This window comes from Microcaecilia unicolor, chromosome 13 (genome assembly GCF_901765095.1).
Source record: "Microcaecilia unicolor chromosome 13, aMicUni1.1, whole genome shotgun sequence".
NCBI lineage: Eukaryota > Metazoa > Chordata > Amphibia > Gymnophiona > Siphonopidae > Microcaecilia > Microcaecilia unicolor.
Genome location: NC_044043.1, coordinates 16,198,628 through 16,221,416, shown reverse-complemented (window position 1 = coordinate 16,221,416; position 22,789 = coordinate 16,198,628). Strand labels below are relative to the sequence as shown.

General features: G+C 43.7%; 1 protein-coding gene across 3 annotated transcripts in view; it reads right to left on the bottom strand.

The window, feature by feature from the left end:
• The window catches only part of TAF1D (TATA-box binding protein associated factor, RNA polymerase I subunit D), an 89,675-nt gene that overhangs the window by 23,543 nt on the left and 43,343 nt on the right, over window positions 1–22,789 (bottom strand). For all 3 annotated transcript variants that reach the window (XR_003939920.1, XR_003939921.1, XM_030186117.1), the window contains exon 5: window positions 1,378–1,426. Coding sequence is in view for 1 of the 3 variants with exons in the window: in XM_030186117.1 (XP_030041977.1) it covers window positions 1,378–1,426 (49 nt within the window). In the remaining 2 variants the exon portion in view is untranslated. The remainder of the gene's footprint in view (window positions 1–1,377; window positions 1,427–22,789) is intronic.

The window sequence follows — 22,789 nt, the reverse complement described above, 5'->3', positions numbered from 1 at the left end:
TTCAACTCAACAAGAACAGAAATACTGGTTCAGAAAAAAAGCCATAGCTCAACTGAAAAACTCGTTAGAAACCAAGTCAGGAGCTGCACAATTAGTCCATAATCCATGGCGCTGTGGGAGGAAGGAGGTCCAAGAACACACTGCTGAAAACCGCCCACAAGCAAGGTGAAGCCTGGGTGCTGCCAAAGTGAGCACAAAACAGACTGCAAAGCACTGCCAAACCAAAGATTTGCTTTCTTTTTTGTCGTCCATTAAACAGTGAGAGGAGGCTCATCCCCCAAGCACTAAAGGCCCCTAGACATCACCAGGGGCCGAGGCACAAAAACGACCTCCAGACACAAAAAGGAACCTGGAGGTATAGGGAGAGAAAGGAGGTTTGACAGCCTCAAGGCACAATGTGATCCACATGGGCCACAACCCAATGAACAGCCAAGATGGAGCCTCAGGAGAAAAGCAAAGAAATTAGGAGCCAGAATGAATTAAATCAAATCAATTCTTGTATATTTATTATATTTGTATCCCGCACTTTCCCACAAAAAGCAGGCTCAATGCGGCTTACATAGTAATAGGTAACACAGAATTTTGTTATGTAAAGTAGGAAATTAAGTATAACATACAGTTAATATCCCCTTTTCCAGGGTTCACTGAAGTTTGCATTCTTGAGACAGGACGTCAATAATGCTAGTGTGTGGTATGAGAACAATTAGAGACCAATGGTGTAATGCATGAGATCAAAAGCATTTTAGGAAAGGATAATTTTGGCCATTTTGGGAGGATTTCTCTGGAACCAAAGTGTATGTCTTACCAGTTCACCTCATACCAAATCTGGTCCACTTACAAACACTACTGACCCCAGCAGCTCCCTCCCAATCCAGGGCTAGGAACCCCCAGGCCTACCAGGTTCACACCTCTACCACCTATTGGGAGTCTGAGAAATACTGACTCTGGGAGGGCCTGCACAGCTAACTTATAGGCTCCACCAAAGGATGCAAAGGAAGCCTCATTTCCCTGGTTTTCAACCCATTCCTCTAACCACAAACCACTTCACTGAAAATGTCTTGAGAAACAAAATCTAGATTTAATACATTTTGTATTGTATTTTTTAAACAGCAGAATATGAAAAACATAAGGGTACGAAGACTTTCAAGACACTGTATCTGAACTTCTTGTTATAAATATAAGCTAGGTACACTGACAAGCCAGATAGGGCAACCTTATTCTACTGGTTCCTGAAACTAATAACTTACTTAAATGCTGTCCAGTCCAGGAGATTCGAACTGTTAAGAATTTTATTCAGGCAATGAAAATGCAGGCTGCACAATTATTTCATTTAGTCAGGTTTACCTAGGTTTAGAAAAAAGAAAAGTGTATACTTACTACTACTTTGGCATCATAGTCGTCTGGCTCTCTAGGATCCAACTCTTTGCTGAAACGGAAAGTTGTACAGGTATAGTTGTATACATAGAGTACCAAATTAATTCTTAGAATATTCTTCTACATTTTTCATTTTCTTCCTCTTCACTTTCTCCTACTACTGGCTCATGCCAAAAAACAGCATAAAATCCATGTTTAAGATGGGTGACCTCTAATGGAAAGTTTTACTGCCACAGGCCTTCCTCTTGCAAAAGCTTCCTGTGTGGAAGTAATGGGCAGATGATCAGAAGCAAACGAGGGCAATAGAAGATATTAGCACCACACTAGCGCCTGCGTTTGCTACCGCCCCATGATCAGAGCACTACCAAGCACGTGAAATATGCTCGTGGGCTATGAACGCAACTAGCATGCAAATGCATGCTAAACAGGGCTCTTAGCACAAGTAGCATGCAAATGCATGCTAAACCTATTCCTCCCCAAAGACCAGTGCTCCAAACACTGGCGTGCTGTCTGCAGCAAACCCTACGCCAGCTTGGAGCTGGAAGAGTTCGCAGACCGTTGGGGAGGAATGGTTAGTCCTGTCCAGCAAGCATTTGCATGCTAGCAGCCCCCCCCCCCCCCCCCCCCGGAAACACAGGGGCTAGAGGTCTGGCGGATCTCCAGTTCTCCTGACCCCCTCCCCTGACACAAGTTTGGGGGGGGGGGGGGAATCTGGAGATCTGGTGGGTCTCCAGCCCCCCCTAACCCCCTGAATCAAACCCCATGACCTGGTGGTCTAGAGGCCCTCCTGCCCAACCCCCCGTACCTTTGTTGGAGAAGAGAGATAGACTCCCTCCTCTTCCAGCAACACCACTTGGAAAATGGCAGCGTCATATAACGGACTGGTGTGAAACCCCACCCAGCACATCCCAGGATGCACTGGGCAGGGCTGGGCACTGCCATTTTTGAGGCGGCGCTGCTGGAAGAGGAGGGAGTCTATCTCCCTCCTCCAACAAAGGTACGGGGGAGCAGGGGGTGGAGAAGAGGGCCACTAGACTACCAGATCTCAAGCCCCCGTGTCGCTGGCTCGGGGTGGGGGTACTAGGCCACCAGGACCATGGTGTTTGGTGGTTCCACAAACCTCCAGCCCCTGGGTTTGACAGATCTGGGCATGCTCAGGCACAATCCTCCCACACTTTACCCTATGATAAGAGATAATAGCGTACATAAATTTACATGCCATTATCTCTGATCATAGGGGCAGTAAAGCCCCACGCTTGTTCCAGCGCTATTTTTAGAGCGCTGTTTGGAACAGTGCGGGGTTTTCGATCATCTGGCCACAAAACAGTAATCTGTGGAACCACATGCTTTAAATTTGAAAAAATAATATTCTTTGGAAAAAAAGCTCGTCATCGCTACAGTACTAGTAATTGCAGATAAGCATGTTGCTTCAAGGACACAGATGTTTTTCCTGAGAAACCCAGAGAATCCCCACTTGTTATAATATTTCATTATAAGGATATTTCCTGTCCCTTTTTAGAATTTGCTCTCTCAAGGTTATTCATCATTTTAAATTGACAGTATTTCAAAAAAGCTCTATAGTTCTACACATAATTAGCAATACCCAAATATTTTGTTTTAGATTATATTTTTGAACATTCGCTGTATATTAAGAACTTGCTGACATGTACTTTCTTTATGCCTTGTGATGCCAATTCTCTCTCTTTAAGGCTATGTCAATCATGTATCATTAAGTTTTGGATATCTTGATATCTGCATTCTGTTCTCTAGTCAATCTTATTCTTAAAGCAATTTATCATCTTAATTAGCCAGCCAATATTTTGTGTATAAAGAGGCGATTGCTAACTATTTCGAACGGAATTGAGAGATTGTGTCTGAAATCTGTTCCTTTCTTAAGCAACCATCACTGAACTAAAGAGTGAATAAATTGCATGACTGACTTACTAGACTATTTCATAGCATAATCACTGAGGATTTTTCCTCCAGGATCTACACTTACACTTGGAAAGAGGCTGTAATCATCTCCGTAACAAAGAAATCTTTAGATCCACTTCTCCCTGAGAACTACAGGCTAGTTTCAAATTTGTGTATTAAGAAACTAGAGAAAGTTGTCTTTGAGCAACTTCAAAAGCGTACACCCAAGGCAAACCAGTTTCCAGACCATTCAAAGCATGGAGACAACAGTTACAACCCTTGTCAGCAAACGTCACTCATTTAGATGCAAGGATTCTTCTACTAACTGTATCCTTAGATCTTTCCACAGTGGAAGAGTAGCCTAGTGGTTAGAGTACCAGCCTTGACATCCAGAGGTACCCGGTTCAAATCCCACTGCAGCTCCTTGCCATCTTGGGCAAGTCACTTAAACCTCCATTGCTTCAGGAGCTACTACTGGAAAAGGTGTGAGCAAAACAATCACTACAGTCCACCTCTATCCTGCCTAATACCTTCCTTCTCTCTTCCCTTACCTAATCTTTGATCATTACTAATTGTATCTGACATCATGGAATGACTATGTCATAACCAAACTCTGTAAGCCACATTGAGCCTGCAAATAGGTGGGAAAATGCGGGATACAAATGCAATAAAAATAAAATAAATAAACAAATAAAAACAATTCGATCTGGTGGATTATCCACTTTTATTTGCCCACTGAGGAATATTGGCCTCTCGGGCACTGTTCAACAATGGTTTTCTTCTTTATCTTTCTGGTCGTACTGTTGAAGTTCATACTGCATTTTCATCTTTATCCAAACAGTCTCTTAAATGTGGGGTCCCCTCAAGGCTCCATAATCATCCCCACCACTTCTATTCATTGTTTTTGTAAGTCCCCTGGCTACCTTACGTCAAGATTTTAACATCCAGGTTTTTGTTTTTTTTCATTTATAAATTTTTATTAATCAAACAGGTTGACAACATTCCGGAACCACAGGTTCCCTCAACATTTCAACTTACAAATATGCAAACATTTTCCACAACCCTCTTTTTCTCCCCCTACCCCCTCCCATCCCCCCTCACCCCCCTTCTCTTATTTCTTTGGTTTATCCCACAACATCCAGGTTTTTATCTATGCTGATGACACCCTTCTTATCCTCCCTACCTCACCAGTTTCTCTTGCTATCAGTTCTCTACAATTATATCTTCACTCAGTGTCCTTCATTTACTCCTTTACTGTTCAATTTACCTATTTACTACTGACTCCTTTTGTTATCTGGGGGGTGACATCTGATTCTAGGCTCACTTTTGAAAAACAGGTTTTTCAGGCCACCAGATCAGGTTTGTTTGTTGTTTTTTTTTGCCTCGAGACACCTCGGGTCCATTTGCAATTTTCTGGACTTTTCTTCTCTGCATACACTTCACACATTTTTTTTTTTTATATATCATTTTTATTGATGACCAAAATATACAAGTAACAGTAAAGTGAGAAAAGCATTGCATTACAAGTGTATTCCAATAGTCTGATGAACATCCAACATATTCAAACTGGCCATCTATGATTTTATTTTTCATCCTATGCCCTTCTAACCCCCCACCATCCCACCTCCCACCCACCCTCCTCCCCACGAGCTTACCCGTTCAGGATTCTACTGCGAGCCGTGGGGGTCAGGGTATCCCAAAACAGTAACCAACATTGTAATAGTCGATCTCCCTTTGGGGATGCTAAGTCATTTACTTCCCTACGTTCCAGGGCACCTAGGGAAATCATAAGGGATCGCCATCGTGGCACAGAAGGTGGATCCGATGAGATCCAATTCAATAAGATCGTTTTCTTTCCCATAGCAGTCGCCCTGCGGAGGAATGGCAACATGCCCCTTCTTCGGTTCCCCCTCACTTTGTATTTATCAAACAAAAGAGTAGGCAAGGGGCACCATTGCAACCCCCAGATAGTCGAGACGAATGTACAAAGTTGTATCCAGAAGGCACGGACCGGAGGGCACAACCAGAACATATGTCCCAAGTGCGCCCCAGATCCCGCACACTTAGGGCAGTCATCCAAAGGTCGTAGGGCAGCTCTAAACGCTCTATGTGGTGAGATATATATTCTCATAGTGAATTTATATTGGGATTCCTGTAGTATCACATCTTTAAAGGTCCTATATCCAATTGTCAGATTAGCCTGTACCATCGCGCCAGTAATAAGACAGCCCAAATCTCTAGTCCAAGCCCCAGCGATCTGGTCATATGGTATCTCCGGGCAAAGCTCTTTAAGTTTAAAATGGTAAAATTTAAGAGGAACCGAAAGCTGCGCCTCCAGATCCAGCAAATCTGTGATTTGCCTCCGTCTCTGCGAGGTCAACGAAACTCGGGGGAGGGAGGCAATGTAATGACTCAATTGTAAGTAGGAGAGGGTAGCCCGTGCTGGAAGTCCAACGTTCTCACACAAGTCTTTGAAAGACCTACATTTGCCCTCTTTTGTTAGTACTTGGAACAGGAATATTGTCCCCCCCTCTCTCCATGCCTGGAAGGTCCCAGTATCCGTGCCCACTGAAAAATCCGCATTACCTCCAATCGGTAGGAAGGGGGAAGAGTGGCACTCAAACCCTCCAGTTTTGCACAGCCATCGCCATGTACGTCTCAGTGGTGCAAAAATAGGGGCGTATCCCTTGGCAGTAGGTGCTTTGCCAGTTGGCGCATGCAGCCAGTAACTAAAGTGATACTTGCTCACCATTTTAGTTTCAGAAACAGGAAAAGAAAAATAGGATGTGCCCCTAAACCAATCTGTAAGGTGTCTCATGCAGCCCGCCACTGACATACGTTGAATGCTGTGTACACCCAACCCTCCCTTATGTATCACTTCACACATTTTTAAAAAATTCCTGTATGGACTACTGCAACTCAGTTTACTATGGTTTATCTAAACATCTACACCATTTACAGACCCTCCAAAATTCAGCTGCTTGTTTCCTCTACAATACTCAAAGATGAGACTGTGGTTTTCGACTTTATTAGACTACACTGGATTCCTTTGTCAGTTTCCGTATTTCGTATAGAGTACTTTGCTTGACTCACAAAGTGCTTCATGTAGGAACTTTTTTATATCTATCCTCTGTTATCCCTTATACACCTAATCGCACTCTTTTTCTCTGGATGCCCACCATTTAGTTCTTCCCTCAGTAAAAAGGAACATTATGAATCCACTTGGGGTGCTTTTTTCCCCCCACTGCTCCAAAACTCTGGAATGACTTGCCCCCTATAATCTGCTCAGAACGTTCACTTCCTAAATTTAACACTCTTATTAAAGATCCATTTCTTTCAACTGGTTGAGATGGAGTAGATGACTGGTGTGTGTGCCCTCTCAGGGGCAAGAATGAGTGGGGTTCTTTACTGTCCTGAAAATCACCACTAGACCACAAGGCCTGCCCACTCGTCAGGTGTGGGGGGGAGTTTTGTTTACAGTTTCTGCTCAAACGAAGCGGCCAATGTCAGTCAGATTTAGTTTCAGCAGAAACTGAAGATCCTTGGTTCGGGAGGGCTCTAGCTTTATTTTTCCTCCCTCATGCAGGAATATGGCTGGTCTGACCTTTGGCAGATTCTACATCCAATGGACAGAAAACACTCTTTTTATTCTTCTCCACATTTCACATACTCCTGGTTAGACTATTTCGTTAGCTCCAAGGCACTATCCCCCTCCTCAAACCTTCCAAGATCCAAGATATTAGTGTCAGATCATGCAGTTGTCTGGAATAGACTTCCTGAGCCGGTACGTCAAGCTCCATCCCTGGCTGTCTTCAAATCTAAGCTAAAAGCCCACCTTTTTGACGCTGCTTTTAACTCCTAACCCTTATTCACATTCACAGAACCCTTATTTTATCATCCTCACTTTTAATATTCCCTTATCTCTTATTTGTCCTGTTTGTCTGTCCTAATTAGATTGTAAGCTCTGTTGAGCAGGGACTACATAAGTACATATAAGTACATAAGTAATGCCACACTGGGAAAAGACGAAGGGTCCATCGAGCCCAGCATACTGTCCACGACAGCAGCCAATCCAGGCCAAGGGCACCTGTACAAACATTCTATACATGTTATTCCTGGAATTTTGGATTTTTCCCAAGTCCATTTAGTAGCGGTTTATGGACTTGTCCTTTAGGAAACCGTCCAACCCCTTTTTAAACTCTGCTAAGCTAACCGCCTTCACCACTTTCTCCGGCAACGAATTCCAGAGTTTAATTATACGTTGGGTGAAGAAAACTTTTCTCCGATTTGTTTTAAATTTACTACACTGTAGTTTCATCGCATGCCCCCTAGTCCTAGTATTTTTGGAAAGCGTGAACAGACGCTTCACATCCACCTGTTCCACTCCACTCATTATTTTATATACCTCTATCATGTCTCCCCTCAGCCGTCTCTTCTCCAAGCTGAATAGCCCTAGCCTTTCTTCATAGGGAAGTCGTCCCATCCCTGCTATGATTTTAGTTGCCCTTCGCTGCACCTGTCTCTTCATGTTCAAGTGTACAATGTTGCGTATGTCTAGTAGCGCTATACAAATGATAAGTAGTAGTAGTCGTGTGTTCTGAATTGGTCTCATGATACTCTGAAACACCATACCTGGGAACAAACCCCATGCTTCTATTTATCAGAGGATTTCTTCCAGCATAATACCTCACCAGACACACTATTATATGGGAATCCTATAAAGCATGGTTACGAGGTGAGTCACTAAGTTACAGTGCTTTTCAGAAAAACTGGGTTTGGAACTTCAATATTGGATAAAGAAATTCATGAATTATAAACTGCTCTATTCCAAAAATAAAAGTCCTTCTCTCAACTATGCAAACTCATATTTAAATATAAATCACATTTTAAGCCAAATGGCAATTACCATCCATTTCAAGCAAAGTTCTACCTACTACGCATCAGCCAATAAATCAGGAAGAAGAATCAAGCAACAAAATTGCTGAAATTAAGACTTCTTCTGGATCTCTACTGAATTGCTGGAATTAAGACTTCTTCTGGATCTCTACTGACCTTGTCCTCAGATATCCTGAATGCTTTCAAGTCTTTCTACTCCAATTTATATACCTCAGAATCTACTGCTTCAGACACAATCTCTGCATTTCTTCACTCAGTGAACCTCCCCGTCTTGACTCTACTATCCACTTTGGCACAAGAAATCAAACCTGAAGAAATATTCTTGGCGCTCAAATCACTGCCTCCTGCCAAAAGCAAATGGCCCAGTTTGCCAGCAGAATTTAAGACCTTTGCTTTATTACTTGTACCTAAATTGAACTTATACTTTCAAGATCTCACATATAATTACTTCCATTTAGGTTGCTTCTTAGAAGCCACTATTGTCCTACCAAAACCAGAATTACAGGCCTATATCCTTGTTAAATTTAGACTATAAGATTTTTACCAAATTACTGGTTACCAGGCTGGAACAAGTGATAGCCCCTCTCACTCATCCAGATCAAGTTAGATTTTTAAAGGGCAGGTTTGGGTCGGACAATACCAGAATTTTTTTGCTATCTTCTGCACTTTGCTTGTTATCATAGCAGTTGCCATACATGCTGAAAAGGCCTTTGATCAGGTGAAGTGGAGACACCTGTTTTGTGTTCGACACTTTGGTTTTCCTGACCCTTTTATTCAAATGAGTCGCCTTTTATATTCTTCCCCTTCAGCAAAAATGTTAGCAAAGGTAAAATTATGCCTTACCTGCTGATAATTTTCTTTCCTTTAGTAGCAGCAGATGACTCCAAGAACTGGTGGGGTTGTGTCCATCTACCAGCAGGTGGAGATTAGAGATTACAAAGCTGAAGGCAGTGAACCAGACGGCCAGCTCCTCCTTCACCTCAGTACATGTCTCATCACCAAGCAAAATCAGACAAGAAACCAGAAAGCCTTCCTCAGCAACCATATAAAACAGAAACTTGTCAGTCTGACTTAAGAGAAACCACGACTGCAATGGAGTCCTCTTCAGTGGTTTCTGTTCTCTTTCCTCTTCTCTTTTTTTTTTTTGAAACAGATAGGCAAAACATGCACAGCTGACAAAGGGCGGGATCCTGGATTCATCTGCTGCTACTAAAGGAAAGAAAATTATCAGCAGGTAAGGCATAATTTTACCTTCCTTAGCGTATGCAGCAGATGAATCCAAGAACTGGTGGAATGTACCAAAGCAATCCCTAAGTAGGGTGGGAAGTCGCCGCTCCCCGAGACAGAACCGCTTGCTGCAAAGGCAGCATCTGAATAGTGGAAGCACACCCGTTCCGCCCAAGAAGCAGATAGCAAACTGAAGAAACGAGCCTGGAATGCCACAGACAGGACGCAACCTTTCAAAAAAAAAAATCCACAAAGTATCTGCAATCCAACAAGAAAAAAAAAAAATCAGATCAGATCAGAGGCTGCCGTCCCACAGCAAGAACCAGCGACAAAGACAAAGAGTAGATCTGAACGCTGAAAAATATGCAACATCTGCAAATACTGGAGAGCCCTCTGAATATCCAGAAGACAAAGCGCGGTGTACTCCACGTGAAAATCCCCCTCCTGAAAGGGAGGGAAGAAAGAGGCTGAAAAAGAAAAGCCAAACCTCAACCGGAAAAGAAAGGAACCGAAAGCAATGTCACGCCAGACTCAGCAAATTGCAGGAAAAAACAGCTTGGAATGGCTGCGCCATTCAGACACACTACGTGCCAAAGAATTGGCGACCAAGAACACTGTTTGTAAGTTCTTAAACAAAGCATTCTGCAAAGGAACAAAAGGAGTCCAAAGCAATGCTCGATAGACAAGGAGCACCAAGAAAGACTCAGAGAATACGAACGAGGTTTCAGGGAGAAGAAGGTTGCAGCAGCGGAGGAGCAAAGCACTCTGCAAGAAATGCACCACCTCCGAGTGCAAGGACAGGCCAGGCCCTTCTGCAACCCATCCTGCAGAAAGAACTAAATCGCTGAGAAACAGACGCCCACAATGAAGACCAAGCGTGGGCCTCAAAAGAAATCCTCAACACCTGAGAATACACAGTTGCAGTGGGCCACATACAAGATTGCAACAGAACACTAACCATAGCATCCAAAGAGCTCTGTTCCTCAGAGTCGGCCTCTCAAAACACCAGGTCGTAAGACCAAAGCGAGAGGGATCAGCCACTCAGGAGCGGACCCAGAAGGAAGAGCCCGGAGTCAAGCAGATCCAAAACGAAGGCACCACCAGCAGCCTCACTATATCCGCATACCAAGGGCACCATGGTTAATCAGGAGCTACCAGAATGACTCGACTCAGATGGAGAGCAATCTGAAAAGAACTCTGTTGCAGAAAGGCCATGGAGGAAACACTATTGAAGAACGTCCTCTGGCCAAGGATGCAATAGAACAACCAGCCCTGCCGAATCACCCTCTCTCCAATGACAGAAAAAAGAAGGCACCTTGGCGTCCAGCCGGGACACCATCAGATCTACCTAAGGAGTTCTCTACCTGAGGCCATGTTGAAGAAGCACTGGTGCGGAATAACCATTCTGCCGAGACCAGGAAATGGCAGAAAAGAGAACTCACCGTAGGAAAAGCCCACAAAGTGGGCAGCGCAGAAACGGAACACGAGGTCCTCTGCCCATTCCACGGGGGCAACACACAGTCTGACTCCGAGTCCCACTCTGTTGAAGAAGCAGCCACCGCCTCATCATCTCTAATGGCAGAAGCACCGCCTATCCAGCAACGTGTCCTGAAGTGCTAGAAGACAAACAGCACCAAAAGCGGGGAAGGCGGGGAAGATGGCACAAGCACTGCCTGGCCTGCAATGTGTCCTGAAAGGCTAGAAGACGAATAGCACCAAAAACAGATCCAGGCGGGAGATCGGCTACACCATCCCCTGTGCCATCCACCACCCCAGAAACGGAAGGAGGCGGCAAAAGGCTCTCCAGTCCGAGAGACTCGCATCCGTGACCACCACCATCCACTGCAGAGGCGCCAAGGCATCCCTTCCCACAGGGAGGAATTGCGAAGCCACCAGTTCAAGCGTAGGCGTACTGAGAACAGCCGTGGAAGACTGTTGACACTCCTGGAACACAGGAGACCACCTGTCGAGAAGCAAGAGCTATAGATGTTGTCTATAAGCACCGCCCACAGCACTACCTCCAAAGTGTCCGCCACAGAGCCCAAGACATGAATGCATAACCAGGCCCGAGGACTCAGCACCCTGAGCAGACTGCGCACCCAAGTCTGAACTTAGATACTCCAGTCCTCGGTCAAGAAAAAAATCGTACCAGAGCTGTCTGGAATGGGACGAGGTGGCTCATTTGAAGTGTGACCACCCAGCTCAAGGATTCCGAGAAGACCTGGAAAGAAAAAAACTCTTGGACCTCGTCTAGAGTGAGGTGCACTCTGATGCTGTCCTTGCGGAGAATGCCGCAAAACTACCAAACCTAGGAAAAGGTGAATGGAGCCATAGCCATGCCGACAGGCAAAGCCTGGAACGGAACATGAGGGCTCAGAACGGCCAAACAGAGAAACCGCAGATGAGGGGGCCAAAGAGGAAAGAAAAGAAACGCTTCCTAAGGGAGAAGTGCAGGGAAAATTGAAATGCAGGCTAAATTGAAGTAGCTCTGAATATAGCTAGCTATCCAATATAAAGAACAATAAAAGCCTTAGCGACATTGCAACAAACAGCTAGCTAGAGGTGCCACAGATATAGTGTAAGCTGGAGCTGGAATGCAATAGTCTGATCAGTGTCAGAGCAAAACTAGAAGAGCAGAGATGCTGTGGGAAACCACCACAGCTAACCTTTGGCACTGTAGCCTAATGTAAACTGTCCCAGCTATAGAAAGAACTGCTTGTCAAGGCAAGCAATATGAGAGAGGGAAGTAAAATATGCCCCACAGAAAAGGAGGCAAGGGCCACATAATATGATGTTCAAACCAGCCTTAAACCTGTGACCTTCAGGCTGAAAGCCAACCATCTTCCAGAAAAATAAAACTATTTTGCTGAAGCTACTGCACCTGGAGCAAATGCCTCCTTGACAGCACTGAGGTTCCATGGTTACCATGAAGACCAGAGCACTGGCCCCAGAAAACAACAATATGTAACATTTCCCACAGAAAGTGGAGCCAAAGGCACTAGGCCTAGAAACTCCCATTTGTAAAGGAGCAAAAGGTGAAGAAAAAAAACAAGAAAACCTACTGCACCTGGTATTCCCAGGCACTGTCCCATTCAAGTAGAAACCAGCCAGGCCCAACCCTGCTGAGCTTCCAAGATCAGAGATCAGGCACACTCAGGGTGGTGGTGTGCTCATAGGCAAAGCCTGTACTGCAAGTATAAAAAGAGTTTCACAAAGGAAGAAGGGAAACTTCCAAGCTGTTCAAGCAACTGCCCTCAGAGAAAAACTGAGGGGACAGAAAAGTCTGTAAATAAAAATACTAAATAGGCCCTTTCAGAGGCCCCAACATACAAGAAAACCTGCTCCGATGCTGTTCACTGTTTCCCACACCAGGAACAGCCAACACAGGAACTCTAAGAAAATCTAAATTCACCACAGACAGTAATGCCTATTGCTATCAAAGTACCTACTTAGGCAAACATGGCTTTCCAGCTCAGGTGATTCTTGCTGCCTTTGTGCAGAAAGGGACTGCCCTGAAAAGACTCCCTCCGAATAGAGGAAGACAGGGGACAAATGGACCCTACTGCTGAGCTGGAGAGAAAACATCCCGTCTTCGGGGCAGGATCCATCAAAAGAGACAAAGACAGGGAACAAGCCAGAAAACTCCAAAGGCTGAACTAAAAAGGAACTGTTAGCTCCCCTACCAGACTTCTGCAACATATAGGCATACAGAGCACCAGAATGAGCTTGGGGGGCGGGGGGGGGGGGGGGGGGGGGTCAGAAATCCCCTGCCCCAAAGAAGCCTCCAGTGGCTGACATGCATCCCAAAAATAACAAGGCACATCGCAGGACCATCAGATTCCTTCTGGAAAACTTTCTAGAACCCATCTGCCTGAGATGGGCATAAAAACTCCCCCAATCACAAAAAGGGCTACAGAGGCCAAGCTCTCTTAAGAAGAAAAGGGTCCCAGACCAGAGGAGATCCTGCTCAGAAGATACAGAAATAGCTTAAAGTAGTTCTGTTCCTCCCCTGGATCCCCTTGCATAGAGGGGGGCAGTTTGAGAAGAATTTGTGCCACTGCCCCAGCTACATGCAAACAGTTTCTGACTCAACAGGGAGTTTTTCTTTTTCTTATGTGACTGTTCTTAATTCTATATCTCACCTAAAACAAACGTAGGAGAAAAAAAACGCTGTTCTTTCAACTGCTGTTCTTTCACTGCTGTCCTTTCTAAGCCTCTCTATCCTATTAACTAATCTATAATTGCTTAAACTGTGCTGAATTTCTGTGCTGGTGATCTCCTGTTCTGTGTGCTGGGGTGTCTTGTTTACATCAACAGATAGAGGCTAGCAGGCACTGCAGGATCTATTTTATTTATTATTACATTTGTACCCCGCGCTTTCCCACTCAAAGCAGGTTCAATGCAGCTTACATAATAATATGGATTACAGAGTATTGATAGAGAAAATATTAGTTAATTATAGCAGAGTAATAAAAAGAGATAGGTAGGTAGAGATGGTGAAGGGAGTACGAGAGGTACGAGCAAGGGGTAGACGAGCATTGAAGAAGGGGTAGAGGAGGCGGGAGGGGGATGGGACCCAGGAAAAGCATAGGGAAATATGGTGGGAGATGTAGTCTGAGTCATTGTCGTTGTCTTCTGGATATGTGTTTGGTAGATGGGTTCATAGGATTAGATTGGGTCATTTGGGTAGGCTCGCTTGAACAGATGGGTTTTTAGTGATTTCCGGAAATAGTAGTAGTAGGTAGATAGTCGCTGATTGATCGGATGGGTCTGGGGAGGGCATTTCAGAGTTGGCTGCCTAAGAAGGAGAAGTTGGATCCATAATAAGTTTTGTACTTGAGTCCTTTGCAATTGGGGTAATGTAGGTTGAGGTAAGTTTGCGAAGTATCAGACATGTTTCTGGTGGGAAGGTCAATCAGATTGAGCATATAACCCGGAGATTCACCGTGGATAATCTTGTGGATTAATGTGTAGACCTTGAAGTTGATTCGTTCATAAATAGGGAGCCAGTGAAGTTTTTTACGAAGAGGTGTTGCGCATTTAAATCGTGATTTGCCAAAAATGAGTCTTGCTGCTGTACTTTGGGCAGTCTGAAGTTTCTTCAGGATATGGGTCTTGCAGCCTATGAAAATACTATTACAGTAGTCAGCATGGGTAAGTACCGTGGATTGCACCAAGTTCCGGAATGTTTTCAGGGGGAGATATGGTTTTACACGTTTCAGTATCCACATCATGTTGAACATTTTCTTTGTACTGAATTTTGCATGACTTTCGAGAGAGAGATGGTTGTCTAGTCACTCCAAGGATTTTCAGGTTGTCAGATATGGGGATTGTGATGTCGGAGGTGTTAAGATTAGTTGGGAGGAGCACGGAGTGCTGAGATGAAAAGATTAGGCATTGCGTTTTCTCTTTATTCATTTTCATCATAAAGGCGTTCACCCAAGAGGTTAAGATGTTCATGCCCTGGTTTCTCTACGAAAATCAGTAAATCTGGTAATGGACAGTCATGTTTCTTGTAAAAAAAAGTGGAACTTCTGGAGAACCAATTAAGGAAAAATAACTTGAGAATGATAGGAGATATTGGAGAAACTCCAAGATGGCGGCTGAGTAAGACGTCGTGAAGATAGCTCCGCTGTTTGCCGCTCTACTCCTGTAACATTTTTGCCTAGTCTAGTTTGATACCTTTTAAAAAATATGCCTAAAAGGAGAGGTAGGGCGAGAGCAAGCCCCGTTACTCCCTCCTTACCTAGAGCTGGAACGATGGAGCACTTCCTTCTACCGGGCACATCGTCGGGGACTGTTTCGCTGCTGGAGGGATTAGGGAGAGGTCTCCCGTTCCCCCAGCTTGAACACGAGATATCTTTTAGCCCCGAGACGAGGCTTCCTCCTCCTATGCCGGCTACGACGTCGAACTTGGACCAGAGACCCCTTGGTGCGCAAGTCGCGACGGGGTTTCCTGGCACGGGCCCTGAGTCGGCGCCTGAGAAGCCGAGGATTCCTTCTGTGGAGAACACAGAGGTGAAGAGAGGAGAGATTGTTCCTGTGGAAGAGCTTGGAGCAGTAGGAGGTCAATCAACTTTGCCTACAATTTCAACAATTGATTTATCAAGTAAGTCGTTTCTACCTGAAAAGCCCCAACAAATAACTTTGGATAATATATGGGAAGCGCTTGTAGGTTTAGAAGCCTCATTTACCCAACAATTTACTCAGTTAAATCAGAAATTCACGTTAGACAATGAAAAGATTTCTGAAATGGACATGATGTTAAAATCTGTGGGCAAGGAAGTTGAAACTAATTCCTCTGCAATTAAAAATTCTCAACAAATACAAATAAATTTAATAAAAGAGAATATGTATCTTCAAAATAGGATTGAAGTACTAGAGAACTACCAGCGTTCAAATGCCCTCAGATTGATAAATTTTCCAAAACAAATTGCTATTTCCCCATTGATAACCTTCAAGCAATATTTAACAGACGCTTTAAAAATTCCAGAAAAATCACATCCACCCATCTCAAAGATTTTCTACATAGAACCATTTCGCAAGAAAGATTCTTTACAAAGGGAGGAAGTTAAAACCCAATCATTGGATCTAAATTTGACTCAGATTATTGAAGGAGACAATGAGGGTCTAACAACAGCAACACTTAAAGTGATTTTCATACTCCAACCGGATAGAGACTGGATTCTTAAACAATTTTTTCTAAATAAGAGACCTGATTTCCTAAATTGCAAGATAAGAATCTACCCGGATGTTTCTAGAAACACTCAGAAGAAAAGACAGGAATTTCTGAAGCTGAGACCAAAAGCAATACAACTTGGAGCCTTATTTTGGCTGAACTTTCCCTGCAAGTGCGTGATAAAACTTGATTCAATTAAATATGTATTTTTTGAGGCTAATCAATTAAACTCTTTTCTTGAGACAAAGTTGAGAGACTTACATCCTCCATTATCAGGAACAATAATAACTTCAACTCCATAAAAATTGTATATTGCTCAGTAATCTTATATCAGCCTCCATTTGTTAAAATTTGAAGTTGTCTTCAAAATTGGAATATTTACCTGAAAATTGTGATATTCTCCCCTATATAGTGGACTATAGACGAGTAATGATCTTCTTGTTATAAAAATTTTGTTTTTTCTTTCTTTCTTTTAGATGTATCTTTAAGAATTTATCAAGATACTAAATCGTCTTTATCTGTAATCAAGATATTATGCTTGAATATATTTTGAAATGAATAAATAAAAATAAAAAAATAAAAAAAAAAGAGAATGATAAATCTTCCTAAAATACCCTATATATAGAGTTATATTACTAGTGACTTTTGCCTTTGATTCAGATAGGAACAATGTTTTGAAATTGTATTTCCGATACATGGCTGATATATTTATCTTTGAACCCAAAAAACTATTTCCTGATATATCAAAGGAATCGCAGACTAGGAGGTGTGAACTCTTGGCTTTTAAGCCAAGAATCATTGCCCTAGGTGGGATCTTCCTAGAGCGATTCCCTTGTGTTTTATTTCCTTATTACTTATTTGTTGAACCCAAGAAATTACAAGCGTTTGTGGAGTTAAAAGAACAGATGAAGAACCCTCTGCAGCAACTTCCTTTAGTTACCACTGTACCGGCTGCAATTACCGATTAACCTTCCTCCCTCAGAAAATATGAATTTGTAAGATTAACCACTTGGTGTTTTTCTTATTTTCTTTGAGATTGTTTTCCTGATCTTGGATCCTCCAATTGTGGACAATTATATATATTGTTGAGAGAAAATAGTTTTTCTTTTTCCTTATATTAATTTCTGTTTTTCCTTACATTTACGTGATAAATGTGAATGTAATTAAGTAAAATGATAAATAAAAAAATTAAAAAAAAAAAAAAAAAAGATGTTCATGCCCAAGGATATTTTGTCTGAGATTTCTGTTAGATTAGATTTGAAGGGAATGAATATGATGACGTCATCGGCGTAAATGAAAGGGTTGAGACCATGCCTGAATAGAGCTTTGGCTAGGGGGATCATCATAAGATTGAAGAGGATCGGGGATAAAGGGGATCCTTGAGGTACACTGCAGTTTGGAGACCAGGGAGTTGAGATAGTTAAGTTGATTTAACTTGGTAAGATCTTGAGGTGATAAAGCATTTTATCCAATTAATATTTCCGCCAATTCCAAGTTTATCCAGTGGCTTGGTTAGAATATTATGATTTACCATATCAAATGCACAGGATAAATCGAATTGTAGAATGAGGATTTTGTTTAGTCTTTCCACCCACCCCTAGGACAACTCTACATTTATAGCAAGTAGTGTAATAAGCTAGGAGTGCTCTTACATTACCATTCATTACCATTTAAGGAGGAATCACTACAAGGATCATACAATACCATATATAAACTAAAAGACTTCTTACATCAGACTAATATTCTTAATACTGCAGCAACTCTTTCAAGTTTGAAAAACTTGAGCAAGAAAATGGAGTCAGCGGACCAGCACCAAGTAGGGTGCTACCCAGTCTTTTGCATGGAGTGCCATATGTATGAGTATCTCCCGGTTGGTGAGATGTCATACGTGTGTGCCTGATGCAAAGAGCTGCTAGACCTCAGAGCGCGTGTTCGTACTCTCGAGGCTAGAGTAGCAATCTTGGTAGAAATGAGGGAGATAGAGAAATTCATAGACGAGACCTACAGGGATGTTGTGGAGAGGTCCCACCTCCAGTCAGGTAGCCTCTGTGTTGCCTTGGAGGATGGAGGTATCGTAGAAGGTGAAGAAGTAAGTACTCCTGTAGCCAGGACCTGCACACCTGGGAATGGACTATCCTCCCGCACCAGGGATATGTCTCCAGGTACTGCCCGGGAAGGAAAGCATACGACAGCTGTTGTGGTTGGCGATTCAATCATTAGGCATATAGATAGCTGGGTGGCTGGTGGACGGGAGGATCGCCTGGTGACTTGCCTGCCTGGTGCGAAGGTGGCGGACCTCACGCGTCACCTAGACGGGATTTTAGATAGTGCTGGGGAGGAGCTGGCTGTCTTGATACATGTGGGTACCAATGATGTAGGAAAATGTAGGAGAGAGGTTCTGGAAGCCAAATTTTTTTAGGAAGAAAGCTCAAATCCAGATCCTCTAGGGTGGCATTTTCTGAAATACTTCCCGTTCCACGTGCAGGGCCTAAGAGACAGGCAGAGCTCCGGAGTCTTAATGCGTGGATGAGACAATGGTGCAAGGACGAGAGTTTTAGATTTGTTAGGAACTGGGCGACATTCTGGGGAAAAGGAAACCTATTCAGAAAGGATGGGCTCCACCTTAACCGGGATGGACCGGGCTGCAGGCATCAACATTTAAAAAAGAGATAGAGCAGCTTTTAAACTAGGAACGGGGGGGAAGGCCAACAGTCGCACTGGAGCGTATGGTTCGGAATAAGGTATCTTGCAAGGATATCGCCCAGACAGGGTTTATTGATAGTGAGTATGAAAAAGAGACTGTAGCAGATTCAATGTCCATAAATACAAATAATAAAAACCAGGCAAAAAATTGCAAATTAGTACCAACATGTAAACAAAATACTGTAATAAGGAATAACAAGCCTAGCTTGACGTGCCTACATGCAAATGCTACAAGCCTTAGACATAAGATGGGAGAATTGGAATATATTGCACTGAATGAAGAATTAGACATAATAGGCATCTCTGAGACCTGGCGGAAGGAGTATAACCAGTGGGACACTGTCATACCGGGGTACAAATTATATCGTAGTGATAGGGTGGACCGGATTAGGGGAGGAGTAGCACTGTATGTTAACGAGAGCCTTGGGTCAAATGGATTGGAAATTCTGCGGGAAACGAAAGATCTCTTGGAATCATTGTGGATCGAGATTCCAAGTGTTACGGGGAAAAGGACGGTTATAGGGGTGTACTACCGACCGCCCGACTAGGATGAGCAGATGGACGCAGTCATGTTAAAGGAAATTAGTGAGGCAAATAAAATAGGCAACGCAATAATAATGGGTGATTTTAATTACCCTCATATAGACTGGGTTAATGTAACATCAGGACACGCTAGGGAGGTAAACTTCCTTGATGAAATAAAGGACAGCTTTATGGATCAGCTGGTACAGGAGCCGATGAGAGAAGGAAAAATTCTGGACTTACGTGATCTGGTACGGGAGATAACGGTCCGGGGTCTGCTTGACAACAGTGATCATAACATGCTCGCCTTTGAAATTTGCTTTCAAAAAGGTAAACATAGGAATTCAAATATGTTAGCATTTAACTTGGAAGCTATGACAAAATGAGAAGAACGGTAAAAAAAGAGGAGCGACTGAGAGGGTAAGAAACCTACAACAGGCGTGGATGCTGTTCAAAAACACCGTCCTGGAGGCCCAGGCCTAACATATTCCACGTATCAGAAAAGGAGGATGGAAAACCAAACGACAGCCGGCGTGGTTCAAGTGAGGTATAGGAGGCTATTGGAGCTAAAAAGGAATCCTTCAAAAAATGGAAGAGGGAACCGAATGAAGAAAATAAGAAGCGGCATAAGGAATGTCAAGTCAGATGCAAAGTGCTGATAAGAAAGGCAAAGAGGGATTTTGAAAGAAAGATAGCGTTAGAAGCGAAAACTGATAGTAAAAAGTTTTTTTTAGATACATTAAAAGCAGGAAACCGGCAAAAGAATCGATTGGCCTGCTGGATGACCGGGGTGTAAAAGGGGCGATCAAGGAAGACAAAGAAATAGCAGAAAAACTAAATGAGTTCTTTGCTTCGGTCTTCACCGAGGAAGATTTGGGTGGGATACCGGTGCCAGACAGGGTATTCGAAGCTGGACGGGATGGAATTCACCTCAGGGTACTGATAGAACTAAAAAATGAGCTGGCAGAGCTACTGTTATTGATTTGTAATTTATCCTTCAAATCGAGCATGGTACCGGAAGATTGGAGGGTGGCCAATGTAATGCTGATATTTTAAAAAGGTTCCAGAGGAGACCCGGGAAATTATAGACCGGCGAGTCTGACGTCGGTGCCCGGCAAAATGGTAGAGACTATTATCAAGAACAAAATTACAGAGCACGTTCTAAAGCATGGACTAATGGGACAAAGTCAACATGGATTTAGTGAAGGGAAGTCTTGCCTCACCAATCTGCTGCATTTCTTTGAAGGAGTAAACAAACATGTGGACAAAGGTGAGCCGGTTGATATTGTTTATCTAGATTTTCAGAAGGCGTTTGACAAAGTCCCTTATGAAAGACTACAGAGGAAATTAGAGGGACATGGGATCGGAGGTAGTGTCTTACTGTGGATTAAAAACTGGTTGAAAGATGGGAAACAAAAGTAGGATTAAAAGGTCAATATTCGCAATGGAGAAGGGTAGTTAGTGGGGTCCCTCAGGGATTGGTGCTGGGACCTCTGCTTTCTAACATATTCATAAATGACCTAGAGATGGTGGTTACTAGTGAGGTAATCAAATTTGTCGATGACACAAAGTTATTCAAAGTCGTCAAATTGCGGGAAGATGTGAAAAACTACAAGAGGACCTTACGAGACTGGGCGTCTAAATGGCAGATGACGTTTAATGTGAACAAGTGCAAAGTGATGCATGTGGGAAAGAGGAACCCAAACTATAACTATGTCATGCAAGGTTCAGCGCTGGGCGTCACGGACCGAGAAAGGGATCTAGGCATCATCATTGATGATACGTTGAAAACTTCTGCTCAATGTGCTGCTGCGGCTAGGAAAGCAAATAGAATGTTGGGTATCATTAGGAAAGGGATTGAAAACAAAAATAAGGATATTATTATGCCATTGCATCGCTCCATGGTGCAACCGCACCTCGAGTATTGTGTTCAATTCTGGTCGCACACCTCAAAAATGATATAGTGGAATTGGAAAAGGTGCAGAGAAGGGCGACAAAGATGATACCGGGGATGGGACGACTTCCCTATGAGGAAATGCTGAAGAGGATGGGGCTCTTCAGCTTGGAGAAAAGGCGGTTGAGGGGAGATATAATAAGAGGTCTATAAGATAATGAGTGTAATGGAACGGGTCGATGTGGAGCGTCTGTATACGCTTTCCAAAAACACTAGGACAAGGGGGCATGCGATGACGCTGCAGTGTGGTAAATTTAAAACGAATCGGAGGAAATTTTTCTTCACTCAACGCGTAAACTCTGGAATTTGCTGCCGGAAAAAGTGGTTAAGGCGGTTAACTTAGCGGACTTAAAAAAAAAAAGTTGGACGGCTTCCTGGAGGAAAAGGCCATAAAATGTTACTGAATGGACGAGGGAATAATGCACTATTTCTAGGATGGGCGGGACAAATTGCTTTTCTTTTGGCCACTGTCAGTGACAGGGTGCTGGGCTCGATGGACCCTTGGTCTGTCCCAGCATGGCGATGCTTATGTACTTATGTAACAGATTTTGGTAAAGGAAACCAAAGGCTGGAGAAAAAGGGGAATCCCTTGTACCAGCAGTCTCTAATGGAACACAAGGTCCTTTAGGAGAAGCCGCCCCTCTCCCCCCGGCGGGAAAGGATCAGAGCTGATATCAGGAGAAAAGAGACGGCCGCGCCAGCAAAAAGTGTTCCCACCATTGTAACGCAGGAAAAAAGCTGCTCGGGGAAGGGGAACTTCAGCACTTCCCTCCCCAGCGTTCAAACATGCCACCAAACAGAGTCCCGCTGCGAAGAACTGCTACCGCAGCAGGAACAGCTTTCAAATGCCAGCGTCGCCCACATTAAAACACGGTGCCCCCGCGCCAAAAGATAAAGATAGGGACTCACCGAACAGCAGGTGTCTCCGGAGGAGAAGCAGAGTCCCACAGATGCAGCAGCCTGCTGCCTAACCAGCACACAGACAAAGCACAGCACTAAGACAGGGAAATCCTGTACTGACCGGTCCTGTCAGAAATCTTCTGTTTCTTCTGTTTTTCTTTTAACACGGAATGAAGGCAAAGGAGCTCTTGGTTTTTGTTTCTTTTTTTTTTAAACTGGTGAGGAAGGCTAGAGCTCTAAAGACCGGGAAGCAAGGGGGGAAAGGGTGAAGCAGGGACCCAGAAGACTGAGTATGCCCCCAAAGTCGGCACAAACAGCCAGACACCCCTAAACTCAACTGGCCCACAGGACCCAGGAGTATCCCCAACAGACAAATCTAAGAGCTGCTGAAGCGCCGTCCACCACCTGCTGGAGTTAGAGATGTACTGAGGTGAAGGAGGAGCTGGCCGTCTGGTATCACTGCCTTCAGTTTTGTAATCTCTATCTCCACCTGCTGGTAGATGGACACAACCCCACCAGTTCTTGGATTCATCTGCTGTATACGCTAAGGAATGGAGAGTTGTCCGATTCCTTTATATTACATAGAGGAACTAGACAAGGGTGACCCATCTCTCCACTAT